Source organism: Vigna umbellata, chromosome 7 (genome assembly GCF_029865625.1).
Source record: "Vigna umbellata cultivar VRB3 chromosome 7, Vumbellata_1.0, whole genome shotgun sequence".
Classification (NCBI taxonomy): Eukaryota; Viridiplantae; Streptophyta; class Magnoliopsida; order Fabales; family Fabaceae; genus Vigna; species Vigna umbellata.
The window spans coordinates 35,389,321-35,404,198 of record NC_142171.1 but is presented as its reverse complement, the minus strand read 5'-3'; the positions used below and the strand labels follow the sequence as shown (position 1 = coordinate 35,404,198).

General features: G+C 38.8%; 1 protein-coding gene across 1 annotated transcript; it reads right to left on the bottom strand.

The window, feature by feature from the left end:
• Positions 1 to 1,884: 1,884 nt before the first annotated feature.
• On the bottom strand, positions 1,885 to 13,642 carry LOC148195848 (uncharacterized). Its single transcript, XM_088095303.1, has 9 exons — positions 13,586 to 13,642; positions 13,412 to 13,495; positions 8,157 to 9,662; positions 7,848 to 8,003; positions 6,495 to 7,766; positions 3,430 to 3,726; positions 2,709 to 3,078; positions 2,557 to 2,639; positions 1,885 to 1,908 (listed from the first exon to the last, which is right to left on the bottom strand). The coding sequence occupies exons 1-9, from the start codon at positions 13,640 to 13,642 to the stop codon at positions 1,885 to 1,887; spliced, it is 3,849 nt and encodes a 1,282-aa protein (XP_087951429.1).
• Between the last annotated feature and the right edge of the window lie 1,236 nt (positions 13,643 to 14,878).

Sequence of the window (14,878 nt, the reverse complement as noted above, 5' to 3'; positions counted from 1 at the left end):
CACACAAATAAACTAGTTAAACCACGAGTCCCCGCAACGGCGCCAAAAACTTGATGACAAATTTATGAACACCGAAAAACGGCGCCAAAAACTTGTTTAACCCTCGACAAGTATGACCAAATCGTATCAAGTAATAAACTCGGTAAGACCAAGTATCGTTCTCCAAAAGGACTCACGGCCTAGTTAGTTATATGATTTGTTGATTATTTAAGACTTGCGAACAATTGATTATAGGTTTTAAATGCAAAAGACAATAATTAAACATGTATGCATGAGTTTGATCAATGGAAAAGAGGAATACAAACACTTGAACGAATTAGATGGATGAGTATGTTGTTGGGGTTATCAATTTCATCTTATCCACTCTCATATACTTTTAGGAATTCATCATTCTTTTCATCAATGTTAATGCCACTCTCTAAATCACTTTGCAAGAAGGCCTATCCTTAATTACGAGTTCATACAATTCCTAGCATCCCTAATAATTAATTCTGAAGCACAGAAGCTTAAAGGCAACCAACCCTCATATTCCTATGTCTAGGCAATATGCTATTGGGAGAATTTCCCTGGATCTAGATTTCCCCGTATGTTCCAATATCGACAAAATCAATAATCATGACATCGAATGAGTTAAACAATGCATGCTTTGAGCAAAGAGGAAAAATCCTAACTAATGATGAAAGAAAGCATGTATCTCAAATAAGATGTTTAAACACAAATTCCATATATGAGAGTTTCACAAGATTACATTGATTCCCCAACAACAATACAAGGTTTAGTTCACCATATTCATGGTGAAACTAGATGAACAATAATGAAAGAATGAAAGATAGAACCCTAGAAAGATGAGTAGGTAGCCTGAGCATCCAAGATCTTCCTCCAAGGGGTGGAAAAGTGAGTGTTTGCTTCGTCTTATCCAAAGATACAAACCCTAGGCAGTCCTAAAGCTTATATAGTATTCGTAATATTACAGAAAAGTGGGCCTAAGCCCAAAAGACCACTGCTTAGTGATGAACAAATTTATGATCACCAAAATATGATGTCACAAACTTGTTGAACAATCGGCAAGTATGACCGAATCGTTTCAAGTAATAAACTCGGTAAGACCAAGTATCGTTCTCCCAAAGGACTCACGGCCTAGTTTAGTTGTGTGGTTCGTTGATTAGCTAAGACTTAAGAACGAAATATTTGGAGTTTAATATGCAAGACAGAAAATAAACATGTATGCCTGAGTTTTGATCAATGGCAAAAGCAAAAGACAAGCACTTTCAATGAAATATATATATGAATATGTTGTTGGGGGTCAATTTCATCTTATCCACTCTCATATATTTTAGGAATTCAACATTCAAATCATCATTGTTAATGCCACTCTCTAAATTACCTTGTCAAGAAGGCCTATCCCTAATTACGAGTTCATACGATTCCTAGCATTCCTAATAATTAGTTCTCTTAGCACAGGAGCTTAACGACAACCAATATAATATTGGGAGTAATTCCCCAGATCTAGACTTCCCCATATGTTCCCGTATCGACAAAATCAATAATCATGCATTGAATGAGTTAAACAAAGCAAGCATTAAGCAAAGAGGAAAAACCCTAACTAATGATGAAAGAAAGCATAAATCTTAGATTAAGATGCAAGCACAAATTCCATATATGAGAGCTTCAAAAGATTACATTGATTCCCCAACAAACATACAAGGTTTAGTTCACCATATTCATGGTGAACCTAGATGAACAATAATGAAAGAATGAAGGATAAAATAAGAGTGGAGGAAATGAGGAAAGCGTCTGCCGGCGGGTGCCAAAGACTTTGGAGGAGTTGCGTGAACGGCAGCGGACGAAATAAGAGTGGAGGAAATGAGGCAATCTGATGGAAGCTTATCCATGCTTGAATGACCTGGCCTTGCAGACAAAACAGATGCAGCGGATGAAAAACAGTATTGGTGCAGTGAGTGAAATACAGCAGAGTGGATGCAGTAGCAATTGGGTGAGATTTTGGTGTATTTGAGTGGAGTAAGTATGTGTGGGAACCTCACAGCTCAGAAGGCCTTCCTACAATGGAAGGAAGCTAGAGGAAAGGGAAGAGAAAGTAGAGAGAATTAGTGACTCAAGAGCAATAGGGCTGGCAATGAATTTCAGCAGCAATTTACTAAGCTCAAAAGTAACCCAAAACAAAGAAAAGGCCCTCTTATTTATAGGTGAAGAGGAGCCTAAATTCTGTTTGTAATTCCCTCCTAAAATTCAAATTATTCAGATTTTGATCAAGCAAAATCCATGCCTCATTCCAGCTCATCTAGCAAGGTGTGTGCTTCCTTCCAAATCAGCCAACATTCACGTGGAAAATGCTGGTGCATGCCGTAAGCACCTCCTTTGCTTTTTGGCTCCTTTTCTTGGTTCTTTCTTGGATGGCTCAATCATATTCTCCAAGATTTATTGATTCCTGCAAAACAAAATATAAGTGCTTTAGTTAAGAGAAGAAGGATTTTTATAAGTAACCTTCCATAGAAGTAAAATGTTAGATGATCCTTCTTCTTCTTGAATCTTCCTAGCCATTGCTCTAGTAAGAGGTCCAATGTGATTTCTTGATGGTTTTCCATCAGACCCTCCCTCTTGAAAAAGATCTGTCCTCAGATCTGCTTCCTCCTGTTGATCATCTCCTGTGAAAGGAATTAAATCGCAGATGTTAAAAGTAGGACTGACACCATAACTTTCAGGAAGGTCTAATATGTATGCATTATCATTTATCTTTTTGAGCACCTTGAATGGACCATCTCCTCTTGGACTAAGTTTGGATTTCCTTTGAGAGGGAAATCTTTCCTTTCTCAAATGAAGCCAAACTAGGTCTCCTTTTTCAAAAACTATTTTCTTTCTCCCTTTGTTGTTGTATTCTGCATATTTTTGAGTTTGTTTTTCAATTTGGATTTTAACTTTCTCATGTAACTTCTTGATAAACTCCGCTTTAGAAGCACCTTCTTTATGAAGAAAAGAAGATGATTCTGGAAGAGGTAGTAAATCAAGAGGTGTGATAGGGTTAAAACCATAAACAACCTCAAAAGGAGAAAGATTAGTAGTCTTGTGGACTACTCTATTATAAGCAAATTCAATATGAGGTAGATGTTCATCCCAAGATTTGTTATTTCCTCTTAATATTACCCTTAATAATGTAGATAAAGATCTATTTACTACTTCAGTTTGCCCATCAGTTTGTGGGTGACATGTAGTAGAAAATAGAAGTTTAGTTCCAAGCTTTTCCCATAAAGTTTTCCAAAAATGGCTTAGAAACTTCACATCTCTATCAGACACTATAGTTTTGGGTAAACCATGCAATCTCACTATTTCTTTAAAGAAGAGTCTAGAGATATAGCTAGCATCATCTACTTTGTGGCAGGGTATAAAATGAGCCATTTTACTAAAACGATCTACTACCACAAATATAGAATCATACCCCCTTTGAGTTCTTGGCAATCCTAAGACAAAGTCCATGCTTATGTCCTCCCAAGGGGTATTAGCTATAGGAAGAGGTGTATAGAGTCCATGAGGCATAATTTTGGACTTAGCTTGCAAACAAGCTATACATTTAGAACAATGCCTTTGAACATCTATTCTCATGTGTGGCCAATAAAATTTACTTTTCAAAATGTTTAGAGTTTTATCAACTCCATGATGGCCCATGAGTCCTCCTCCATGACTCTCTTTGATAAGAAGTTTTCTAATGGATCCTTGGGGTATTGATGAGTCAATATTTTCTCAATTTCACTTAGCTTATTGTACCGAATTTAATCGGGGAATTGTGCTTAAATGTCCAGTATTTTCCCATTTTTCTTAATTGTGCTTAATTTGATCGGAAATTCAAATTTTAATTAATTTGAATTATTTGAACTAATTATTTGCATTATTAATTGTAGGGAAGTTTTTGGAAATGTGTTGGGACTTAAAGATAAATCAAGTGACCTTCGTTTTGGCATTTGGTGGTCATGAGAGGAAGGACGCTACGTCCTGGAAGTGTGAATCTACTAAAGCACACGGACACATGGTTTTTGCTTGTATCAAATTGAAGAAAAATTGAAAGAGATACATGCTGGAAAGAAGCAATTCACGTCCAACTCCCAAATGCAAGTGTGCTGAATTTGTTGAAGTGAAAATAGCACACGCGGACCCCACACTTTTGCATGTCCCGAGACTTGTTAGATGAAACAAATTAAACAAAAAGGCAAATGGGGACCACCTTACAAGTGCATCTCACGGCACATTCATTTTGGAATCAGCTAAACAATTTTAACACACGCGGCCCACAAGAAAGCAGCCACGGTGGCAACTAGAGGGGTGCACATCCAGCCTTCAAAGGGGAAAGGAATTCCACGCGGCCCAGCAACATCCAGCAAGCGGTGCAAAAAGCAACTTTGGAGTCCAGCCTTCACGGAGCTTGGGGGATCCACGTCCAATCCAGTAGCTCCTACAATTCATTTTGGTGAGCACACTCACACGCACCTCCAACGTCCATGCACACGGAGCAGTCCAGTTGATTCCAGAAGCACGTGAGCGTCCAGGGGGTGCACGAAGAAACCTTCACCACGTCCAATCCAGTGGCATCCGAAAGCAGCAAGAGTGGTGTCGCGGGCTGGTCCAAAGTGAAAGCATCCTCCAGCAACATACACGGATGGTAAGCAGATGCAGCAACACACGTTCAACACCTGGATTCCAGCTTCATGCGGAGATTGGGAAGAAGTAGGAGGTCCACGTCCAGCACTGCCCCACATTGACAGGTCCAACTAAGCGGTGCAGTAGCAGGCCCACAAGAAGCTCATTCTTTCGTTACGCTCCAGCAAAGATGGGTGTGAACGGATGGCATTCACGGTCCAGCTGCCACGTTGAGGAGAAGAAGGGGGTGCATCCAGCACATGGTCCAGCAGAGGTAGAGAAGAAATAGGGCTACACACATTGGGACAGGGAGCTCTCGGTAGGGGGGTTATGGAGGGGATTCACTGCTTCATTTTTAAGGGTATATGAGTGATTGAAAGGGAGGCAGCAGCCACCACGGAGAGGAGAGTAGAGCTGGAGAAAGAAAGCAAGTATGGAGGGCTACGGTTGAAGAAAAGAATGGTGCTGGAATGAAGAGCATGGAGTTTTCTTTGGAGGAGGTCTCGGCCTTGATTTTATTGCCTTTTGCTTGAACATTTTGGGATGATGGAAAAGAAGGAAGCAGAGAGGAGGCCAGCTACGCCAGCAAGAATGAAATGATGATTCTCGGTTTTTGCTTTGCTTGTGCACTGTTACAGATTTATTCACACTCATGCTAGTTTTGTTTTTTTGCACTGTTTACTAGTTTTTCTCCCGGCTTGTGATCCTGGGGGAGGGGGATGTTTACGAATTTTTCATGATGAATGAAAGAAAAGGTTTCATTTTTTTTACTTTGTTGATTGCACATGGGCCTTTATTTTTATTTTCTTTAGTTCAAACATTTTAATTGGAAGCATTGAAGCTGGAAGTGACACGGATGGAAGTAAGCACACGGTGTATTGATTTTCTCGGATTTAGAGTAGTAGTGGTACGGTAGTAAATTGGGAGAGAGAGAAATGGAATTGGCGTGTTGGAAGCAAAGATGCTGCTGGAATGTGTTGGAGAATTGGGGTGCCACGGCTTGGTTGGAGGAGAATAGAAGATTCATTTACCTTTAGGTAGAAGAAGGGAAGCTGCAGTAGGTGTCACGGTGGGACCATGCTGGAAGAAAAGAGAATGGCTTTTGATTTATGCAATGAAGGAGTAGATTAGGTAGAAGAGTGATTCACGTGAATGTGGACTGAGAAGCACGGTGGTTTAGTTTATTTTTCTTTGCTTTGCTGGAGAGGCGATGATTCAATATTAGAAAAGGTGTGACGTCCTAGCTTGATTTTAGGTGATGACACATTTCAGAATAGGCAACCATTTGGCTGGAGTATGTGCACGTGATTTCATTGGGAAAAAGGATTGCATTTTCTTTATTTGAAGGCTACGGTCAAGCTGCTACAGGAGAGTGGATTTTTATCATTATTTTGTTGCTTTTACAATTGAAGTTGGTGCGATTTTCAATGAAGAAAAGGGGATACAGTATTTTCTTTCTTTTAATTTAGAAGCTGGGTGATTTATTTGCTGCAAGGTGCTTGATGTATTGTTTGAAGTCTCGTTTTTTTTTTCTGATTATGGTTTATGCATTTAATTAGTTTATGTATTTAATTAGTTTATGATCTAGTGCTCCCTAGGGTAACATAGAGCGTTCGATTTCATAGGCTAGCTCTTTCATGTGTTTTTAGTCACTAGTTTGTTTGGTTTTATTTCATTTCCAATTTTAATTTAGTCATTTGCATTCACAAAAATTTTCAAACCCCCCCCACTTCGTGTTTGACCTGATTCTCGAACCACATATTGGTCCTTGAGAGACGACCTAGGAGTCACTTCCTAGTACTATACTGCATTCTTTTATGCACAACTTTTGTGGGAGGTGCGACCCTCTCATCAGGTATACAAAGTTTTCCTTTATTAAAAAGATACCCCTCAGAAAGATAGAATCCATCAAAAGGCTTCTTAAGACATGATGAATAAGTGGATGCAAATGTTTCATCATTTTCATATAACTCTTTTATGTCATCAAATCCTAATATTTGAGATCCTAGGGTTACTAATAATGCATGTCTTCTAGATAAAGCATCCGCAACAACATTAGTACTCCCCTTTTTGTGTTTGATGACATAGGGAAATTGCTCAAGATATTCCACCCACTTTGCATGTCTTTTGTTTAGCTTTGCTTGCCCTTTAATGTACTTGAGAGATTCATGATCAGTGTGTATGATGAATTCTCTAGTTACCAAGTAATGCTCCCAAGTTTTCAAAGCTCTAATGAGGGCATACAACTCTTTGTCATAGGTAGGATAATTTAAGGTAGGCCCCCTAAGTTTTTCACTAAAGTAAGCTACGGGATGTCCTCCTTGTATTAAAACAGCTCCTATTCCTACCCCAGATGCATCACATTCTAGTTCAAAGGCTTTGGAAAAATCAGGCAAAACTAGAATAGGTGCATGTGTTAACTTGTGTTTCAAAGTCTCAAAAGACAACTCTTGCTTATCACCCCAAATAAAAGGCATATCTTTCTTGACTAGCTCATTTAAAGGAGCAGCTATGGTGGAGAAATCTTTCACAAATCTCCTATAAAAACTTGCTAGCCCGTGAAAACTTCTCACCTCTCCTACATTTTTAGGGGTTGGCCATTCTTGTATAGCCTTGATCTTCTCTGGATCAACATGTACACCTTCTTTTCCCACTTTGAATCCAAGGAAAATCACACTTTCTTGACAAAAAGTACATTTGTCAAAGTTGGCAAAGAGATGATGTTCTCTAAGAAGAAGCAAGACTTTTCTGACATGGTTAAGATGTTCTTGAAGGCCTTGACTATAGATTAAGATATCATCAAAGTAGACCACTACAAATCTACCTATGCATTCCCTAAGCACATGATTCATTAATCTCATGAATGTACTTGGAGCATTGGTCAAGCCAAAGGGCATGACTAACCATTCATACAAACCAAACTTGGTCTTGAAAGCAGTTTTCCATTCATCTCCTTCATGAATTCTTATTTGATGGTATCCACTTTTAAGATAAATTTTGGTGAAGAGATTTGCCCCATGTAATTCATCCAACATGTCATCTAGCCTAGGAATGGGATGCCTATACTTGACAGTTATGTTGTTGATGGCCCTACAATCTGTACACATTCTCCAAGACCCATCCTTTTTAGGGACCAACAACACAGGCACAGCACAGGGACTTAAACTCTTTTGGATCCACCCTTTGTTCAACAAGTCATTAACTTGTTTCTCTATTTCTTTTGTTTCCATAGGGTTGGTTCTATAGGCTGGCCTATTGGGTAGGCTTGCCCCAGGCACCAAATCTATTTGATGTTCTATTCCCCTCAAAGGTGGTAATCCACTTGGTACCTCTTTGGGAAATATATCATGAAATTCCTTTAAAAGTTTTTGCAACCCCTTTGGTAGAGAACCAAGTTCATGAGTGATTGAAACAAATGCCTCTTTGCAATAAAGAAGGAAATGAGGTTGTCCAAGAAAAAGATTTTTGGAAATATTCAAGGTTTGAGGTTGGACAACTTCATGGGCTGAGGCATGGGTTACCAAATTCTTTTTTTCTTTCTTATTTTCTTTTTTCTTTTCTCCATCCAACTTCTTTTTAAGAATTATTTGGTCCTCTCTTACTTGTGAAGGTGTAAGAGGACACAAAATAATTTTCTTTCCCTTGTGTTGAATGGTGATTTTGTTGGTGACTCCATCATGTAAGGCTTGTTTATCATATTGCCAAGGTCTTCCAAGTAATATGTGCCCAGCTTCCATTGGTACTATATCACAAACAATTTGATCTTCATATTTGCCAATGGAAATAGGTACACTTACTTGTTCTTTAACTACTATTCCATCATCCTCTTTGATCCATTGAAGTTTGTAAGGTTTAGGATGAGGAGTAGTGGTTAAACCAAGCTTCTCTACCATTCTAGAACTACAACAGTTGCAACAAGAGCCACTATCCACTATCATTGAACATGTCTTTTCTAAAACTTTGCATCTTGTGTGGAATAGGTTCTCTCTTTGTGACTGTTCTAATTCTACATGTTTACTTTCTAGGAGTCTCCTTACCATAAGTAAGTCACCATCACAAGGTAAAGCTTCTTCTTCTTCAGAAGTGGATATTTCAGACTCACTATATGAAGAACCCTCACTTTCACTCTCATGTTCAAGGATGTAAGTTGACCTTCTATTGCGACACTCAGATGCATAGTGCCCTTTTTCCCCACATCTAAAGCACTTAGTCTTCTTACTCTTATGATCTTTTGAAGGTTCTTTGACTTTTTCTTTTCCTCTCTCTCTTTCTCTGTCTTCATATCTTGGCTTGGTTTGACTACCCTCCCTCTTATACTCTTTCTTATGGTAAGAACTATGAGGGTAATCTTTCTTGGTGGAGCTTTTCCTCTTTAGTTGTTGCTCAACCCTCACACAAAGTTGGACTAACTCATTGAGATCATTGTAGGGTATAAGTTCAACCCTATCTCTTATGTCATAGTTGAGTCCACTTTGAAACCTAGCAATTGTTATCCTAGGTTCTTCTCTTATCCCAGCTCTCAACATGAGTAACTCCATTTTTTGTCTATATTCCTCAACACTCATGTTCCTTTGTTGGAGTTTATGGAGTTTATCCATTATCTCTCTATCATAGTAGGCTGGTACATGCCTCCTCCTCAAGGCAGCTCTCATTTCATTCCAATACCTAATGGGAGGTAAGTGTCTTAGCCTATGGTCCTTGACTAAGGCTATCCACCAAATTAAGGCATAACCTTGAAAGCTTAGAGAAGCCATGGTGACTCTCCTTTCATCATCTATTTGGTGGCACTCAAACAATTGTTCAACTTTCATTCCCCACTCTAGATATTCTTCCACATCATCCTTTCCATGAAAAGAAGGTAGATCAATTTTAGGCTCTCTTGGGTAATGTTCTCTAACTCTATGTTGTCTTCTAGGAGGCATTTGGTAGTGGTCATCATTGTGATGACTACTATTTTGCTCAATTTCACTTGGAGAAGATGATGATTCTTCTCTTCTCCTATGGGAAGACCTCTCTTTCTTTTTATCTTGATTAATCAAAAGTTGACTAATCATATCTTTGAGCTCACTAATCTCTTTATCCCTTTGTTCAAATCTTTGCTCAAATTCTTCCCTTAAAGACATTTCACTATTGGGTTTCAAACTTCCTTGCACACTTGATTGACTCATTCTTGTCAAAGGAAAAGGTTTTCACAAGTTTTCAAAATATTTGACAAGTAATAAGTGAAAAGATTTTCAAAAGCTTTCTTTGTTTTTTTGGTGAAAAATTTCTAAAGAGATTCTAGAAGCAAAAGATGTTTCTAAGTAGCTCCCAGGAAGAAGAGGTGAGTCACAAATGGACAAGCTTAGAAACCAAGTTCTTCCTTAGCCAGAGTTTCCTTAGAATGTTCTTTTACTTTAGTTTCTAAGTAGAAATTCTTCAAATTCTTTTTAAATGTTATGAACCTACAAACCAAAGAAAGGTTTACTATATGCTATGCTATCCTAAATACCACGGAGACCTAAAAACAAAAGGATTACTCAAGACATTTAAGGAAAGCAATAAAGATGCAAGAATGTAAATGCTAGACGGCCCTAAGTGAAAGTGCAAGTGACACTTGGAGCCCCTTGACACACTTCCACACTCAGAAAACGAAATTGGACTATTACAATGTTCAATTGTGAACTTGGAATTGCTTCAAGAGCATTTTTCCAAGTCACTTGGCTCAAAAACAGCAAAGAAAAAAAATATACAATTTCTAACAGCAAATTCCGTGATATTTGATGTAAATAAACTTGAAATGAGGCCTAGAAATAATGTGAGCTTTGTCTTCTTGCTGCTGCAGAAAGCCACTCAAAATGAAGGTGTGAGTTGCTCTTTTTCCAGGGTTGAAATGCTGCTGTAATAGAAGTTTCCAGCTGCTGGACAGTGGTGTTTGGGCTGCTGTTGAGTCTTCCTTCTTGCTCCACTTTCAATGCTCAAACCACTTCCTAGGAGGCTACCAAAGTAGGAGAAGGATTCTGGTGCTGGATGCCCCAAACAGCTTGCACATACACTCCAAAACTCAGCAAAATCACACCAAACAGATTAAAAATCTGCACCAAATTTCTGCACACTGCACTAGTATAGGCTGCTGTATTGAACACTTTAGATGCCAAAAAAATAGACACAAACAATTGGACAACACACAAATGAAAGTAGGTACACAAAATGAACTTATCAAAGGCACTAGAATGGATGAAGAAAGCAAGAAAAACACAAGCACAGCTCAGAAATTATTCCAAATGCAAACTGTTTGATAAATTTCAGAAGTGTTTGATAAAATGCCCCAATGAATTTCAGATTTTGTTTTTGATTTTTTTTCAGGGCCTGTAATCTGGATTGGTTGGTTCTAACAGCTTTTTAACACTTGATACTTCTTCTTTTGATCATGTATTTTCATTTTTAAACATTGAACCAGCTTTTTCACAATCCAACAATGAATTTTACACTAAAATTACCAAACAGTGGCTGGAAAACAGAAACTGCACTAGAAAAATGAACTAAAATGGTGGTTTTGGAACCCAAAATGAGTAGCAGTGTTTCAGCAGCTTGGATGAATGTTCAAACAACTTTTATTCATGATATTAAACATGTTTAAACTCTTAAACAGCTGAATTAATGCTTACTACTCAAATTCACTGGTCCACTTCCAATTTTAACTCAAAATTGATGGTTTAAGTATCCAATCTGCATATAACTTCAATTTTGACCAAATGAACAGTATTAGCAACTTTTAATCATCCATTTAGACTTGTTCAAACTGTCCAAGCACACAGAAATAGCAGGATTCGAAAATCACCCTTGCTATGGCCAAATTATGCAGCAAAAACCATCAATGAACCAACCAAATTTAGCTTTTCATGGAATCAAAAACTGGACAGCAAAGGAAATGACTCTAAGAAGTGTAAAAACATAGATCTAAGCTAGATTTAATGTGCTTAGCATGACCAAACTCAGATTATACAATTCAAGGAAACTTAGCACGGTGAAAAGCTTGGATTAAAACAGTAACAGTAATTTGAAACCAGATTTCAAGAACCTCAACCACTCATTTTTCAATTCTGTGATTATTAGAAGTTGCTATCACTTCAAACACATGTAAAAACAGTAAACAAACTTGTACAAAGCTTGAAAATAAAGAAATCTGGACTGCATCAGCTGATATCAAATTAATCCAGAAATGATGTTTTATGCAGATTTTTCTACTGGAATCAATATTTGCAATGCTAATTGGCTCAAATGATCAAAGTTGGACATGTTGCCATTGCTTTATATGATCAACATAGAGCTAGCAATTGCTCAGGACACACTTAAAACGAAAATGAAAGCTAGAACAGAATCAAATACTTGATGACAGAGTTGAAAAACTGCACAACAGGACATGACCATGACATTACTGGAAAATGAAAAAAATAAAGGTAGAAATGACTCAAACAAATAAAATTCACCGTTTAAAATGAAAGATGGACATAAGGCACTGTAAGAACACAGAATTAAAGGCTGGAACAGGATTACAGAAGCAAAATTAAAACTGAAACAGAAATAGAAAACAGAAACAGAAAACAGAAACAGAGATGGAATTCAGCAGAATTAAATTGCAGAATGAGAAGAAATGCTTAGCTCCTTGGTGCGTGGAGAACCTAAGCTCTGGATACCACTTGATGGAAGCTTATCCATGCTTGAATGACCTGGCCTTGCAGACAAAACAGATGCAGCGGATGAAAAACAATATAGGTGCAATGAGTGAAATACAGCAGAGTGGATGCAGTAGCAATTGGGTGAGATTTTGGTGTATTTGAGTGGAGTAAGTATGTGTGGGAACCTCACAGCTCAGAAGGCCTTCCTATAATGGAAGGAAGCTAGAGGAAAGGGAAGAGAAAGTAGAGACAATTAGTGACTCAAGAGCAATAGGGCTGGCAATGAATTTCAGCAGCAATTTACTAAGCTCAAAAGTAACCCAAAACAAAGAAAAGGCCCTCTTATTTATAGGTGAAGAGGAGCCTAAATTCTGTTTGTAATTCCCTCCAAAAATTCAAATTATTCAGATTTTGATCAAGCAAAATCCATGCCTCATTCCAGCTCATCCAGCAAGGTGTGTGCTTCCTTCCAAATCAGCCAACATTCACGTGGAAAATGCTGGTGCATGCCGTAAGCACCTCCTTTGCTTTTTGGCTCCTTTTCTTGGTTCTTTCTTGGATGGCTCAATCATATTCTCCAAGATTTATTAATTCCTGCAAAACAAAATATAAGTGCTTTAGTTAAGAGAAGAAGGATTTTTATAAGTAACCTTCCATAGAAGTAAAATGTTAGATGATCCTTCTTCTTCTTGAATCTTCCTAGCCATTGCTCTAGTAAGAGGTCCAATGTGATTTCTTGATGGTTTTCCATCACAATCCTACCGAAAGGAGGTCCAGGAAGCAAAGGAAAAATCGGAGGGTAGGAGCTAGAGGGGACAATTTGGAAAAACCGGGGGGTTCAGAGCGAAGGAGCCCCCTAGGGGTCCACGTTTCCAATAGTACACCCCATGGAACGCCCCCCGAGCGAAGATATTACAAGAAGCTTTCAGCACTGAGCTCATACAGGCGCCCAAGAGGCGTCCTACCCCGCCCGACGCCGACGGGAAAAAGCACTGCCTGTGGCATCAGAACTTGGGTCACACCACGGAGGAGTGTGTGACTCTCAAGGACCGGATCAAGGAGCTGATCCGGGCTGGGCAGTTGAAGAAGTATGTCAAGACCGAACGTACTGAATGCCACGGTGGCTCTTCGGCACGATCACGTAGTCCTCGCAGAAGTCCGCCAAGGCAGGGTGGCAGGGGATGATCAAGAAACTATGGAATTAATCGTTCCCGTCAGGAGAGGTGCAGAAGCAGAAGTAGAAGCAGGAGTAATGACCGATCACTATGCGGTCACATTAACACCATTTCTAGAGGGTTTGCCGGGAGAGGATCATCCTCATCGGCACGGAAATGCCACATCAGGGACCTTCGCTCGGTCAATTCGGTGCACAAGTGATGACAAATTTATGAACACCGAAAAAACGGTGCCACAAACTTGTTTAACAATCGGCAAGTGTGACCGAATCGTATCAAGTAATAAACTCGGTAAGACCAAGTATCATTCTCCCAAAGGACTCACGGCCTAGTTAGTTATATGATTTGTTGATTATTTGAGACTTGTGAACAATTGATTGTAGGTTTTAAATGCAAAAGACAGTAATTAAACATGTATGCATGAATTTGATCAATGGAAAAGAGGAAAACAAACACTTTAATGAATTAGATGGATGAGTATGTTGTTGGGGTTATCAATTTCATCTTATCCACTCTCATATACTTTTAGGAATTCATCATTCTTTTAATCAATGTTAATGCCACTCTCTAAATCACCTTGCAAGAAGGCTTATCCTTAATTACGAGTTCATACAATTCCTAGCATTCCTAGTAATTAGTTCTGAAGTGCAGGAGCTTAAAGGCAACCAATATGCTATTGGGAGAAATTCCCCGGATCTAGATTTCCCCGTACGTTCCCATATCGACAAAATCAATAATCATGGCAATGAATGAGTTAAACAAAGCAAGCAATAAGCAAAGAGGAAAAACCCTAGGTAAAGATGAAAGAAAGCATGTATCTTAATATAAGATGTTAAAACAAATTCCATATATGAGAGTTTCACAAGACTACATTGATTCCCCAACAACAATACAAGGTTTAGTTCACCATATTCATGGTGAAACTAGATGAAAAATAATGAAAGAATGAAAGAGATAGAAAAACCCTAGAAAGAGAAGAGGAGAGCCGTCACCATCTCCCAATCTACCCCCAAGGGGTGAAAAGTGTGTTTCTGCTTCCTCCCAGCCAAAGATACAAACCCTAGGACGTGCAAGTCCTTAAATAGGGCATAAAAGTAACATAAAACAAGTCCAAGCCCATCAAAACAAAAGAAAACCGGTCCAAGCCCACTTAGAATGGCGCTCAACGGTATTTTACCGCTGAGAAGTAATACCGCATGATCCGTTTTGCCCCCAACTGCTGTTTTTGCCCCTCAGCGGTGATTTTGGCACCTGAAAAGTGGCGCTCAGCGGTATTTTACCGCTCAGCGCCACTCGGTCACATTTTTTTCTGCGTTCTAGTTGGTTTTTCAGCATTCTGGTTGACTTTTCTGGTTGACTGGTTGACTTTTCTGGTTTCTGGTTGACTTTTCAGCACTCCAA